This window comes from Struthio camelus, chromosome 18 (genome assembly GCF_040807025.1).
Source record: "Struthio camelus isolate bStrCam1 chromosome 18, bStrCam1.hap1, whole genome shotgun sequence".
In the NCBI taxonomy this organism is placed as follows: domain Eukaryota; kingdom Metazoa; phylum Chordata; class Aves; order Struthioniformes; family Struthionidae; genus Struthio; species Struthio camelus.
In genome coordinates, this window is record NC_090959.1 from 8,826,883 (window position 1) to 8,842,773 (window position 15,891).

The window sequence follows — 15,891 nt, forward strand, 5'->3', positions numbered from 1 at the left end:
TCACATTCGGCATGCTTGTGTGTATCTGACAAACAGCCCTAACCATGTAATCGCAAAGGATGAACCAAGGAGACTCTTTTGTGGATAATACTCTGTAAAGTATTACATACATTCCTCACAAGCTGAAATAAGTGATGCCACAAAATGATTTGATTTAAGTCCAATAATAATCATCTACTGTGCCAGTGAACATTACACAATGCAGTTTCACCTGGAAAATGTATTAGTTATGGGTATTTCTTTGCACTCCTCAAAAGGAAATAAGTGAGCGTTTTCTAGATTAGAGACATTTCCAAGTAACCGTTTTAACTGCATCCACGAAAGTGTAGTAACTTGGACTGTAAACCTGTGCAAGGAAAAAGGTAGTGGCAAGAAGCTTGATTATACAGTCACACATGCCATCAATTTTGCTGCCTGAGTAGACCTACTTTGCTGCCAAAGAAGAGCAGGTAGTCAGTCAAAGTAGGCATAACTTTGTGCCTCCACTTGGATGCCAGGTCAATATGATTCGAGACGTGAATATAACGGATTTTTCTGGTCACAACATACGCACACATATGCATGCTAGCCAAGAACTTACAAGGACCCAGCCTCCACATTTGGACCTCGGACATAGAAAGGAACTCTGATATCGAACTCATACGGCATGGACTTTCCTTTCACTAGCCCAAACTGCCCAATATGATAACCATGGTCAGCTGTGTATATTATATAGGTATTGTCCAGTTCACCGGTTTCAACCAACGTATTATAAATCTGAAAAAAAGCAAAAAAAAAAAAACCAAAATATGATATTCTTTGCATTGCATGGTAATATATACAGAATTTTGGATACAATTTTCTGCCTATGTATAAACTGCACATAAATAACAACACTCCAGCATGCCACTGAGTTATTCTGATGGACTATTCTGAACGAATAGTCTGAATGAATATTCTAAACCAAATTTACTAACTGAACATTGTGGCTATACATTGCAGGGCAAATCTCCATTTTCTGTATTTAGGCAAACCATTAAGGTGCTAGATTTTCTAAAGAGTTTCGGTTCAGTATTTTGCCTGAAAGTTGTCAGGTTCGTACCAGATACATCTGGTACTAGAGATGAGACTTTCAGGGTGAGCATTTTTGAAATCCTCTCTTCATCTTTATCCTTTTACTGTAGCAAACAAGTTTAATAAAATGAAAGCATTGTGAATCTCATGCTTATTTAAGCAACACTCAGCTATCCTGCCTCCAGACAAATGAGTCCTCATTATGCAGAATATCTGCAAAATCTCTCCCAAAGAAACATCACTCAGTCAAACTCTCACTAGCTGGAGAACTAACATGAAGAATTAAGAGAAGCTTCAACCATACTTGTGGCTGCTTCTAGAGATTTAAATGGGAATCTCGATGTGCTGCTATCTGATCCATCTAAGCAGGTTCATTAACGTGAAGAAGAGATCATACTTTCCTGAATCAGTAATTATAAGACATTACTAACAAGTCAAAGCAATGCTATCCAGATAATCTCCTCCTTGTCTTACAGGATTCCACTTATTTCATGTTTTACCTTTTTGAATAAGAATGCCAACAGATAAGCAGTACCTTGCAACACCTTTAAAGCTGACTTCTTGCAACTGGAAACAAACCTATTCTTTTTCATAGTAGCTTTTAGCTAGTTCAGATATTTCTGTTCAAGACGCCCAACTCATACTGTGAGATTACTGTAATCTCATCGTTACATAATGCAGGTAATTCAAAAAAATTCCACCTATATATTTATTTACTTTGTGGATTTAACATCCTGGACCTGCCTTACCACAGCACTATTCCAGTTAGGACTGGTCTAGTTTCATTCCTTTCACCAACAGGATATACATTTTTTAAATTTATGATGTAAAATTTTTTCAGGTGATCCCTCTCCCCTTAATCAATAGTGGGTCTGTGGCAAAAAACCAGCTTGCTTACACCACCCACCTCACAGTGCCTATATTTAGATGCAGATCCTTACATCTTGAATAGAGAGAGAACATCCTCAGAGGTGAAAGCACGGCACACTATTTAAAAATCCAAGCAGTCCTCCTCCTCCTCCCTCTTATATCCACATGTGACACAAGCATTTCGTAGCTTAATTCAGGAAAAAAGTACCTGCTGACCTGAGGAAAAAAGTGACTACTAATCTTACCATCTCCATAGAGTCATCCACAGACATGAGTGTTTGAAGGCGCTTTCTCTGTAGCATGTTAGTGAACTCCATGTGTATAGGTTTCATGGGACCTGTATACCTCATTATCCAGTGCTTGTCCGGGTTTGGAGCATAGTTATAACTAGGAGTGCTAAGGAAGAGATGAAAAAGCAGAATAATTTAGCAGTATAGAAAAAAGCCACAGTAATGTACACCAATAATTTCTATTTGATCAGCACTATAGGACTGACTCTCTGAGGTGCACAAGAAAACATTACATTTAGCTTGGAAACATTACATTTAGCTTATCCTTTCATGTTCTATATGAAAGATGGGAGAACGAGAACAGCTCTGTGGGGAATGAAACCTATTGAAAGAGTAGACGCATATTGTTCTAGCAGCGTTCTGACTAACATGCATACATTTCAAGGCCAAGAGATTGGCCAAGAGATTAGCGTCAGAAGCCTAACACCATAACTGGGAGGTATCATTTGAACGAAGAGCATGAACTATTGAGTGTTCTACTCATGTAATTGCTTTGCTTTCATTCCGTGCACATAAACACAGAATATTATTGTGCAGGCTGTTTAACAATAACTAGCAAAATTGCTGAAAAGTTACTGTTAAGTAACAGCTCTTTTGAATTCAGCGTGACTGGCCACTTGAATACTTTAGCACTCGTGTACCCAGAGGAGCACAGGTACCCTACCTGGTAGTATCAAACTGCATGTGAACTCATGGCAAGTAGAAGTGGATACAAAGCCGGATTTTAAAGACCTGCCAAGAAAAGCAGGGGTGAGGGGAAACAGGACTGTATTTTCTAGACACTTTCCAGCTACTAACTCTTTTATGATCATCAGAAACTCTCAAACTACAAACTGTTGCGTTCATACTAAAGAAAGATAATTAAAGTTGCTGCCACAACCCCAAGAGCTGGATTTGATGTCCTCCTGGAATCTCACAGCCCCTTCAAGTTCTCATGATCCTGTAACATCATTAAAGTGATGAGGATGAACATCACTGACTGTCCATTAACTCATGTTGCTGGCAGTTCCAGAGATTGCTCTTCTATGCATAACTACATTGTTCTAGGTTAGCTGGATATAAACAAAAGATTTATGTTGGTATACCATTATCATGATGTTAACTCTTTGTATCAACAGCTCACTCTAGAAAATTCTACTTATAGCTTACATTTACAAGAATCATTATTTTTACCTATCTATAAATATTCCTAAAAAGTCTGTTATTACTCAATACTGAGAGCCACATGCAGATTCTAAAATATTAGAAAAATGACTTTTCCTAAATGATTTGTTGAGGCTTTCTTTCTCATGCAAAATAATTAGATCAGTCTATGCAAACATGCAAGAGGGGGACACAGTAACACAGCAAAAAATAGCAGACATTCAGTTATTTTCTTCTTTCTAACACACAACTTCCTGACAAATTCAGCTCATATCTGGAAAACATCTACTGTTTTTACATATGCAACAGAGCAGCTGGGTAAGTTATCAACATAAACAATAGTAATATAAATCGAAATTTCCCCTTGAAATAATGTTTATGTAACGTATCTCTGAATATGATAGATAATCTTAAAAGCTTTAATATAAATATGAAATTAATAATTTGACAGTGAAATGTTTTATGCAGAAAGCCTTTGTTGGATGCTATCTGAAAAATGTGCGTAGGCGGCAAATGGAGGATTCTTCATATAGGGAGGACAGGGCCAATGTTTATTCTCTGTGTCTTGCTAATAGCCTCTTGAATTTCAGAACGTTATTGTGGCTGAAATAATGACATTGCTCCTTTGAAAATGCTGACAGTTATGGAAACTGTTGCTATGTGATGCCCAGAATGAATCAAAAATGCTTGGCAAACTCCTTTTCAGCTTACTTTGTGATTTCCTGGCTGATTTGAAACCTCCCGCTGTTTAATCCAACCAAAGCCCATGATTTTCTTTGATTACTACAAACGTAACCCTCTTACACTTAACAGATTCGTCTGTCTTATGGACAAAACACACAAAATATAACATCCCTAGAAGCTGGGTAAGATGACTTCTTCAAATGTACTCGGAAGTCAAGTCCTAGCCTGATTGCATTTGATCTCGGAAAAGAAGGGTAGTAAAATGTACCCTCTACACAAATAATATTTGTGATCACTGTTAAACCGCCCAACTGTTGCATCCTTTGCAGCTGTCAGTATATGCAGTAAAAAGGGAAAACCAATCATGTGGCCCAGGGATTTGCTACGTGAATGCTGGCTGATGGGGATAATTTTCAAATGAAAAAAAGACGGCAAATCAGCGTGTCAGTTAGCACGAGCATTACAGTCACACCTTCATTTTGCTGTGTGGATACAGCTTAAGCATCAGCATGTCTGCTTTACCAATGCTCCTGCAGGAGGAGGCACAGAGACGCTTCACGGTGTATCGCCGCCCGGTTCTAGGACTTGGCAGACTGCTCAGTTGCTGCTTTAGGACGACTCACGAGCACAGAAGCGTTCTACCCGCATTCTCCTTGCGCCCTCCCTGCGTCCACAAGGTAGCGAAATAGTGAGAACTACCTACAGCCCGTTATCACTGACAGATTTATCTGTCACAGAGGGATTCCCTAGGATGTGGGAGCAGGGGAAAATATGAAAACCAGAGGACTAATTTGCATATACAGTGAGGGAATGATGCACTTCCTGCATTTTTCGTTTCAGTCTTAAAACCAGGCCAATGAAAATCCTTATACATTACTGTTACGTAACGCTATGGAAAAGCGTCTGAAATAAGACTGGCTGTTTCTTTGCACAAAATATATATATAAAATTCTATTTTATGTGCATATCTAAAAAAATAATACCATTCTGTAATCTACTATGATAATTTGTTTCTTTAGAAACAAAACTTATTTCTGCAACGTGATACTTCCCATATAATCATCCTAAGAAAGGTCATCTGCAATTAAAAATATTTTTGTGCAACTATCTTATAACCAGGAAGATAAACCTAGTTTGCATGAAAATAAAAGTTAAACTAAGAGCAAAAGGAAAACAGATGCAGTTGATATTTTTCCTTGCTGTCCTTCCTCAACTCCTTCTACTTCTTTTTATCAAACCACCATAATTAAATTACTACAGAATGCTGTTTGATAAATGACTATCATCTCTGAGACAAGAATGCCTTCCAAAGCAAATAAGACTGAGGTAAATACTAGGTACTAGCAATAGCAGAAATTACTCATTTGGCATTTCTGTAATTTTCACTTCAAAGAAACAAAAACGCGCAGAAGATGGCAACCAAACAAGAAATACTACATCGCTGTAAATCCGGGATACATATTCTCTTTCATAGCACAGCACAGAATAATGAAACATATCATTCTAAATTCTGTAATACTTAGACCAGAAAACAAAGGAAATTTTTTCTCTCAGAGTCTCTTTTAAATTGAGTGAAAAAGCTCAAACGTATTTCACTGGACTATGGACTAGTGCTGGGCAGCCTTGGCTACCAACTGATTATTATTTCAATCAATTCCCAGTTTCTTCACAAACCCCAAGTAAAACAGGACGCCCCTTGGAGAAAAAACGTGCACGTAGAAAGACAACTACAAATGTTGAACGTCGGCAAAGGCACAAAGCCAGCAATCGGAAAAAAACTTGGAATGTTTTCCGTTTGGTTAAAACGCAATTTGGGAGGATCGCTCAGGTCAGCAGCATGTGAGGAGGTGTCTGGACTACCCAGTGCAGCGCTATAGCGTTCTACCTATACGCAGGCTCTCTGACCATACGCGAGAACCGTCTCATCACAGTGTTGCGCTGGAGCTAACGCGTTAACTGGGTAACCAGGCTATAGTGTTTCTGGCACCTGTGTCATTTTCAAGACTGGGTAGATGTAGAGACATACCAACTCATTCAGAAATAGCCAGACCACCTAATGTGACACTGCAGGCCTCTGTTCCCTCTCTTTCTGTATAGAAAACAAGACTAACAGCTATTGCACACTACGTGATTTTTGGTAATATCCATAAACTAACACAGTTTGTGCATACGGATAGGAAGATACAGTTTCTTCCTCTGAAGAGATTACAAACCAAGAAGCAGATTTTGATCCCCCTGCTCAAAATAAAACAGTGATTTACTTCCCAAATAGTCTGTCACAATGTCCAAAGAATTCAATGCGAGCCTTTCCATTTATCTCAGTAAGCTACAGTTTTGAGTTCTAGATGTAGTAGCCATTCTCAAGATACTTGTACTGTTCTGAAGAAGTATAAAAATCTCCAAACTCTTTCTGTGTATGTACCAAATTTATGCCAAAAGTCTTTAGGGCAAACATTTTTCCCCCAGAGGTACCCAGTACTTTTAAACTCCTGAACCTGGAAACACAAGGGTTTTCTTTTCCTTACATGTGTTGTGAGGCATTAGGAAAGAGATGTGAATACTGAGGGGCTGAGTCTTCAGGACCATGAGGAGCAGCATGGCTTATAACCATCAATACAGGCCTGTGAGGATACATCTTCTTTGAGATTCTGAAGAAGGTAATACTGTCATTGGTGATCAGATCAGTTAGATAATCCTGGAAGTGGAAGGAAAAGTTTAATGAGATACTTCAACAATAACTTCAAGTTGGGGGAGTGAGATGGCAAGGAGAAGTCTGAGGTATCGTAAGAAACAGGAAAAAGGAAGCTACTTAGCTCAGAAAGGGTGGAGGAGGGAAAAAAATTTAGATATTAAAACTTCAAAAACTAAAATGAAATCATCCTCTCTTCACCGTCTAGAAATATAAAAAGCAACAGTTCCATCTCAGAAATAAATGACACTAAGATCAACTAGAAAGCTTTCTTCCCAGAAGGCATAATTAAATTGTGGAGATCACAATGCTAAATACAGTAACCATATACTAACAAAGAACTGAAAACTACAGGCCAATTTCTTTGCTTTCTGGAGGTGAAATTTTCAAGGCATGTAGTCCCTCCTTACCTTATAAAAGTGCTTTGAAAATTCAAATGGGCTGGTACTCATTTTTCTTAACACCCCTCTGAAGCATCGGTCACTAAAACTAAGAGACGTTGGACTAGTTGTACCAAAAATTTCATTCGCTCTACAGATACAGTTACAATCTGATAGAGATGTATCTCTATAAAGTAAATTACTGGGAACTTAGAAAACGCCTTCTGGAAGACGCAGACTGTCTATCTTTCTGCTTTCTAAAAAGCATCATGTACATCTGATATCTCCTGGAGCTATATAGATTAAAGACAGTATTTTTTAACAATATGCCACATTCCTTTCCTTGGGCTACATTACGGGAACTGCTGCACATAAATCTCTCTCAGACAAGGGTAGGATATGATGGGACACACAGCACTGCAAAGCTGCTCCTTTAAAAACAAAAATAATAACTGTCATGTCATAGCTGAATGTAAAATCAGACATAATGGCTGGCTCCGGTCAAGTGAACAAGTACAAAGCGTGGTACAGACGGGACGCCATCTCCCTTTAAGTACAGCTTTCTGTCCATGGTTCAGACGCTCTCTCCCCTTTACCACTGCCAGTGTCCTTGACCTAAGAAGTCAGCTGTCATTAGTCCAAAAAAAACCTTTTTCATTGACTGTACTTATTTTTTTCCCCCTAAATTATTTCCTGTGCATCCCAGAACCAGGCTGGCAGCCTCCGTTTACAATTTTACATACTAGTCTGTGCATGCACATGTCTGTTATGAGACTGCTACAGTTACGATGGTTACTGATACGATATTTTCAGACATGAAAGCAGGTGTAAACAGACATAATTTCATCACGTTTAATTGAAGGATCTTCATTCCTAATGATTTGCAGGGGACAGGAGGACGTACAGTAAACCAGACCACAGCAGAAGTGACTTCTGAACATCCATATAATAACTGAGATCATACTTCTAGCTGAGAATACTGGACCGCTCTCAGAAATGCCCTGACATTTATTTAAAACTAAAAAAAAAAATTAAAAAAAAATTTTTTTAAAGCTGATTGGTCAGCTTCTTAAGTATGTAACTCATCTTTGGTTTAGCCATTAAGAGAGAATAGTTTTCAAATTCCATTTTAGGGATGAAGATATTGCACCTGGTCAAAACATCATTCAAATTAAATGTTGCAAAACCAAGTATTTACCAGGCCAAAAGACTGAACAGAAATATTTCCTCTAACAGATTTTTTTTTAAGGCTCCAGATTGTGGAGTTGCAGTTCATTGTGCTAAGGCATACAGAACAAAAAATTCAACTGATAGAAAAAGAAAAAAAGTGAGTCAAGTATTCCGGCTAGAAAATCTGAAATGATTTGCAAAGGTTTGATTTTTCAGAGGATAACGCTTAGCAGTCACTTTGGAGGACAGAATTAAATTAGTAATGGGCTTTTCTAGTTTTCCACTGGCACATGAATTAACATATTAATTATGTTAAGTAGAAAGGGTCAAAAAATAATCTCTCTGAAGTAACTTCACTTCATTTGTTCTTTGCTGGAAAATTAAGTTTCCAAAAGAGAAGAAACAAACACAGCAGGAAGGAAAGATATGCAGCCTCATATTTCAGCTTCTGTTTGTTCATTTGAACTCCAATATTAACATCAATGTGTGCTGCTGCTCTGCACACTATCATCTGTTTACTATCATGGTATTGTATTACGCAAGAATATGAAGATTATCAAACTGTTTATACCTTTATCAGTTTTTTTATTATCAAATTCAGTAAGAAAAACTGAAAAACGAAAATCTAAACATTTTCAAGCACTATATATATACAATAGAGCTGAGGACATCTGAATTTCAAGTTCCCTGCTGGTCCCTTGTTGCAATAGGGGTCACTACCCTACGAAATCACTCGCCTCACACTGTTCCATATAAGATTGATTTCCATCTAAACATTTTTGGTAGCATGGCTATAAAGATTAGCTCTCTCATTTTTCATAGAGGAGAAGGGAAATAAAAGAGAAATAATTCTGTTCATCAGTTGTCCCTTCCCCTTAGCAGCTGGTAATAGAAAATGAAACCTTAGAAGCCTAAGTTTCATCTTTCAACACAAAACACGTTAAATTAAAAAACAGCAAATGGGGAGGGCAAGGGGTAAATCACACAGACATCAGTCTCTTAAAGAAAAAAGTGACTGTGAACACATTGCTAATGAAGCAAAATTATGGAGGAAGGATTCGTACTCGATAAGTAGAAAGGACACTGAATTACTGTTAAGCAAACACACCTCACAAACGAGTACTGTGCAAGAGAGTGAGTCAACTTTTTAAGTTACACACTACATAAGCTATAGCCATTTACTGATAAATTTATCCATAATCATATTCCACAGACTGTTTAGGCTATTTTAGGAAATCGCGGAAGCTGGTTACCTTGGCAAGTTCACGCTTTTGGTTCAAACAAACATACCCCTGTCTGCAAACATTTAACTGTTTGAGCTGTAATGTGTGTTAGATGAGGAAAAAGAATAGTATTGCATTGGACAGTGAGTATCAAGCATTTTAGTAAGTCTGGCCAGAGTAGAGCATCTTTGCAAGGATTTGAGGAAACATATTTGCCTGTAACAAAAAGTGGAAATACATATTTAAGAGTTAAATTCTCCATTCATTCAGACAGTAAAGTCAGAATTATTATATAACATGCAAGGATACTATGAACTCTCCATGACATTATGGCTGTGAAGCAAGTTCCTTAGATTAACATAAAAAGATGGGCCTAGCTGGAGGGAGCTGGTTTCTAATCTCATTTACACTTGTGTAACTCCACTGAAATCAGTTCTGTACTAGGGGAATAGATGACAATCAGACCTGGCACACAAAAATTAAAGTACAAGAACAGAAACAGTCACCACACAGAATTTAAATTCATTTTCATATCTTCAGCTCATTATAAATATATTTATAGTCTCAGGATGTTTTATTTATATTCCCACTGCTGCTAAAAACGTTTTCAGTAACATGACTCTTCAGCAACAGAGGATAACAGAAGGTCCAAGCGCGATGCCTGTTGGGCTGTAGCTGACGTTACAGGCAGCAGCTTTCAAGTGTGAAAAGAACTCTTTTGTCAGACTAAAACCATAAAGCGTTTGTAGCTTTCTTGCAGCTATAAACAAATGTTAAAGGATGAGAAATAAATTAGTAGGACCTACCCTGGAGTAGTCATATCCATGTTTCTCCTTCACTCCATTTCTACAGAGCGTGTAGTTGTAAAATCGAGAGTTTTTAAGCAATCCAACCCATTCTTTCCAACCAGGAGGCACATAGGAACCGTTGTATTCATTAAGGTACTTTCCAAAGAAAGCTGGAGGTAGAGAAAGCAGAAGTATATATAATAAGAAGGTGCACCATAAACACCTCAAAGATACAATATTTAACAATACTCTTTCACTTCTGTCTCTTCTGACTGGAACTTTGTTTTCTTCATTCAGATACATATAAGGTAAGAGATAAATTATGAAATAACTTGTAAAATTTGGCTTAAACGCTCCCTTTATTTCTTTATTTCCGAGCTCCATAATGCAATTCTTTTGATTTTCAACTGGAATAAATAGGACATGAACTGGACAACAATTACAACTATATTTTCCTTAGCGCATGATCCTTCAGACTGAGACAAACAAAACAAAAAAAGTTTAAAATAGTGCCAGCTGCCACATTATCTCACCCTATCCTGAATCACCAAATTTAGCTACGCTTTTCATTTCGGTTACACCCACTTAAGCCACCTCCACCTAGTATCTGGCAGAAGCAGCGAAGTCAGTAAAAGGAGGCTGGCTTGGGAGAAATGCTTTTAAATGAGCATCATAAATATGATGAGATTTTAAACCTGCTGCACAAAAGAAGTGAAGCAGCAGCCTGTTTGGCAGAACAAGTGCAGGGAAAGTACAAGGATCCTTGCAGAACCCAGGGTAGGCATCTGAGCCATCCTCCCAGAACAGCATGCTAGCCATGCTCCTGTAAACCACAAGAGCATAGACACAAATTACTTTGCAGAAAATAGTTAAGAAAAATGCAAAGCACTAGAATTCTATGGGGAAAACACAAATTCCCTAAGATATATGATGTACTCAGTGATGCTTTCACACCATTCCAGTTTTAAAAAGTGAATTCTTTTTAACAGTACATGTATTTCAACATTCGTTTATACGTTGTCATCACTGTGCAATTACAGGAGATATTGTACTGGAAGATCCCACTCCTCTAGCCAGTTATTTAAAGCTTACAGGTAAAATTCTTCTTGTGTCTGCAGTGTGATTCAGCATCTGATTTTCCATGCTCAGAGCTCTCAGAACTCAATTGCTGAATGGTCTGGTAATACAAGTTAGCACTGCCACTACCATGGTGACCAGCACAAAGATTATTACACTTGTTCCACTTGACGTTACACAGATTTTTAATTCAGAGGCACACAGTGCCTGAACCAACTCACACTGACAGTCCATGAGTGAACATCTGTGCTTCTAGAAGGGCAACAGAAGATCCGAGATTGTGGTTTTAGTCCTAAATTAAAGCTTGTCTCAAAACGTAGGGGATTTGAGCGCGCAATTTTCAAGTTACAGCCTACAGTGTCTGATCCTGCACCCCCTTCAACTTGTGTACATACAAGAGGCAATACTGTGGAAAGAGTAGACCAGGTTTTCAGCCAGTATACTTTATTGAAGTCAATGGACCTAAGTCTATTTTAGTAGCCTGAATATCTGTCCCAGAGTAAGAAACTGAGGTACAGAACAGTATGCGAGAGCACTCCGCTTCATTAATTGATAATGCTTTTCCTTTCTATAAAAATACGAAGCGTGGCATTAGCAGCATAATAATATAATGAAATGGTATAACGTAATGGAATAATTTGACAGGGAGTAGGCATACTGTGCACTGCATGTCCACAAGGTCCAACTCACAGTGCTTACGTAGAATTCAAAAGCACATTTTGAATCATCCTCCTGAAGAAAATTGCAGTGTATTCAATTAACGTGTGTTAGTTGAGCCAAGAGAAACCGAGAGACCATTTGACATCTTTCTAAGCATTTGAAAGAGATGGAAGTGCTGACAGAATTAGGATCTATATCACGGAAGATGAGGGCGGCAGATCTATTGGGAGATAGTTAATTAATAAATTATTTGAAATTACCCTGTGCTTTTGAACAATTCTGCAAAAGTAGGTAAGGTGTTAGGCTATTTTATAGATGAGCGGCTTACAAAAGGGTTAAGTAACTGATAAGCAGGCTGCAGAAGGGAATTTGTTTTCCTGTCCTAACTCTAACTCATGATGCCTTCTTTAAAATCAAGCAAAGTAAATTAGCAGCCATGAACAAACCATATTACTCAGGCAGGGGCTTGTACACACTTGTTCAAATTACTTTTTCTATGAACAACTTCTAATTTTTAAAGAGTGAAAGGCAACCCACAGTGACTGTGGGTAATTAAACAGTACAGCTACACATTTTTTTCTTGGCCTGGTAACAGTGAATAACAGATTGAAACACTGACCACCATCTACAGTAGCAGATATGCACAAGGTGGTGCAAAGCCTTTTGTCCCTTATCAATGTATTATATACAAACAGAGATATATTTGGCAGTATTGCTCACCCTGTTCATGGAAGCTGAGCTTCCAGTTTACCAGTCCGTTCCTAAAGCCTTTGGCTGAGCCAGCTGAAGAACTCAGGAAAGAGGCATTCTGTAAAGGATTACTTCATTGCTATTCTGCAGGGGCATTAAAGGAAAGTCTGGCGGAAGTTCCTTCCAGCACCTTTTGCATACCCACCATTGTACGTTCAGGATGTCTCTATAATCTTTCATGGATGTCAAAGTGCTTTAAATAATTTTCTCTGCTGTTTCCAGTCTTCCATTTAACATCTTTTCCTTTTCCCCCTCCTTCTTCCTTCTCAGCCCTTGAAAGGCTCATTATTTAGAAACTTCTAAACATCACTCCTCAGTACTACAAAATATTGGGTTACCATAAAGCTCTCTTAATGCTGGTGAAAATTTTTGATTTTGGATCGTAAATGTTCTCTCTAACACAATTTTCCACCTCGTCAGATTAGTTCACCACCAGCGACAGCTGCTCACTAGAGCACGCATGCCTTCAGTACATCCAATTCCAAACTGCTCCAAGATTTCATTAACAAACATGCTCAGAGACTGCTGTTTGAGATGCTTAGCCATGTTTCTCTACCCAGGCTATGAACTGATGATTAAAAAACATCCACATGGCTGTTTTCAATAAATGCAGTAGGAACGTAGCTTTCTTTTGCTTTAAATGCTACACAAAGCAGTCTCTCCTAAGACTACATGAAACAGGATATACAAGAATTGAGCCCTTTGTACGCTGTAACCATTTCCGCTGGAGTTCATAACCTTATAAAGTTCTTTTCTCTAAGTCTCACCCCAGTGATAAGCACCTGGAAAATTCTTTGGTATAGATTAGAATTTTAACATGAGGTTTTGTTTTGTTTTTTTAAACTCTTCCTGAAAGGAAAAAAAAAAACACGCAAGAATTTGCCCTGTGCTACCAATTAATACAAAGATCTGCTCTGAAAATAATGCAATTGCAGATACACAAGGTCCAACGCTCGTTGCTTAGAAAGCAATGTAGCATATTGTCAAATGCTGCATAAAAGCAAAACCAAATGAACAGACATTTCTGTCTCAAAAATATTCCAAGAGGCTCCATTGACTGGAAATGTTCAAGCTAGTTCTATCCATATCATCTACCTTTTTCTTCTTTAAATAGCAATTCTTTTTTAATAACTCCCTAAAAATACCTTTTGAAAATTAAAGGTATCTTCAAAGAATATTCACATATCTTCACGCTTACTTGGAAGTGATTCAGGATGGATCAATAAAATGATGCCAGGGATCATTCATTCCTTTTTGTTCCATATAGGCTGCCCAACATTGAGAGTTATACCTAACAGACCTTTTCCTGTTCTCGCACTTGAAGGAGTCAGAAGGAATGCCGTGGAGGTCAACAGAGATTCACCAGTATCAAACTGACAGATCAGAATGAGACCCACAATTTCAGTCTTTCATTCACTTTCCTTGATATAGCAGTTCAGCTCCAATTCTCCTCATAGTTAACTCTTCCGTTTAGACATAGTTCTGTTAATTACTGGTCAAGATCCCTTACTCATTTCACTAATAGCTTGCTTAACAATACGATCATAGTACTTATGTTCATTTTAAATAAGGAAAGGGGATGAAATTAAGAAAGGAATGTACGAGAGGGACATTGGTAGTAGCTGCCTGACAGTGATACGTTCCACTCCATTGGGAAGTACTGAAAGCTAAATCTCCTGTGATATGTAAGGCAAGTCAGGCTGTGCACTAAAAAAGTACACTCCAAGGAGCAATGCTGCCCCAGCTTTGGGGGATCAAAGAGCCCTTTCAATACTTCTGAGGAGATCATCGAGAAGATGGAGCCAGGCTCTTCACAGCGGTACATGATAAGAGGACATGAAACAACTGGCATATATTGAAATGAGAGAGGTTCAGACTGGATATAAAGAAAAACTTTGTGTTCACAAAGAGGCCAGTCAAGCACTGAAACAGGTTGCTCAGAAAGGCTGTTCAGTCTCCATCCTGGGAGGTTTTCAAGACCAGACTGGATAAACAGACTGGATTAAAGCCCTCAGCAGCCTGGTCTGACCTTACAGCAGACCCCGATTCAAGCAGGCAGTTGGACTAGAGACCTCCTAAGGTCCTTCCATCTGAATTATCCTGTGATCCTATGATAGACTTAGGTGACTTAATAGGCCCACCTTCAGTAAAACTCACATGACTCCAGGATTTTTGCATTTAGGACTGTATTTGTAAATACTCATGCTCTCTTAATAAATATTGAAGCTGAGAAAAGCAAATTTCAGCTTTTCATTACTACTGGACAGTAAGCTCAGAATTTATACCACGCATCTCTCCTTCTGGAGTCACCTCTTCATCTCTTCCGTGCTACTTAACTGTATCCATCTTCTATCTTACTAGCACACCATTAAATTGCACTTACCATCATGACTGTAAAGTTAAACTCATATTTTAAAGTCTTAACCTTCTATATTTAGACATGAATGTTGTGCATTAAGTACTTTAATTAAATGTACTTAAAACACTTTTTCTGACATACTTTAACCACCACCTTTTCAGGTATCAGCTTAGGTTTTGAGTTGCCAGTCTTAAAGTTACTCAGAGATTTCTTTACTCCTCTCAGATGTTTTGCTTCTCTACCTGATACTAGTTTTTCCCAGCTCATAGTTAAACAATTAGCTAAAGTTGAGCAATTTTTAAGGTGGGGGGTGGGGGGGAAGGGGGAAGCATTTCTGATCTTATTTCTGCTGTATATCTAGCAAAAATTACTTTCAGTACTTTTTGTCCTCTAACAGACAATCAGAGGAAAGCGGGTGAGAAAGCATTCTCAGCATGGCTAAGTATGCATGTAACAAGCAGTAAGCCCAAAGGTCATGTCGGTTTTGTGATTCTGTATTCACAGCACGGTCAAATATACTCTTAAACTGACAACGTATAATGGAATCAATCCAGTGAAATTAATGGATTTACAGCAGTGTAAGTATGGGGTATCCGAGAGGAAATCCTGTAATTTAGTTTTAAATTTGGTCCCACAGGAGATAGTCTTTCCAGGAGACATCAGTTCTCATTATGTACCCAATAACTGACTAGATTTTCAAAAAACAGTAATCTTGAGTGCTGAAGTCACCTAAACAGAATGGTCCCAGTTGGCAC

At 38.2% G+C, this 15,891-nt stretch overlaps 1 protein-coding gene across 21 annotated transcripts in view; it reads right to left on the minus strand.

Annotated features, from left to right (window-relative positions):
- SULF2 (sulfatase 2) overlaps window positions 1–15,891 on the minus strand; it is a 162,818-nt gene that overhangs the window by 32,462 nt on the left and 114,465 nt on the right. For 20 of the 21 annotated variants that reach the window (XM_068912650.1, XM_068912636.1, XM_068912649.1 and 17 more), the window contains 4 exons: window positions 10,309–10,460; window positions 6,566–6,735; window positions 2,169–2,319; window positions 581–756 (listed from right to left, as the gene is read on the minus strand). In XM_068912650.1, the coding sequence (XP_068768751.1) occupies window positions 581–756; window positions 2,169–2,319; window positions 6,566–6,735; window positions 10,309–10,460 (649 nt within the window). Of the gene's footprint in view, window positions 1–580; window positions 757–2,168; window positions 2,320–2,877; window positions 2,946–6,565; window positions 6,736–10,308; window positions 10,461–15,891 lie in introns of all 21 variants that reach the window. The other variant, XM_068912653.1, reaches the window with a different exon arrangement.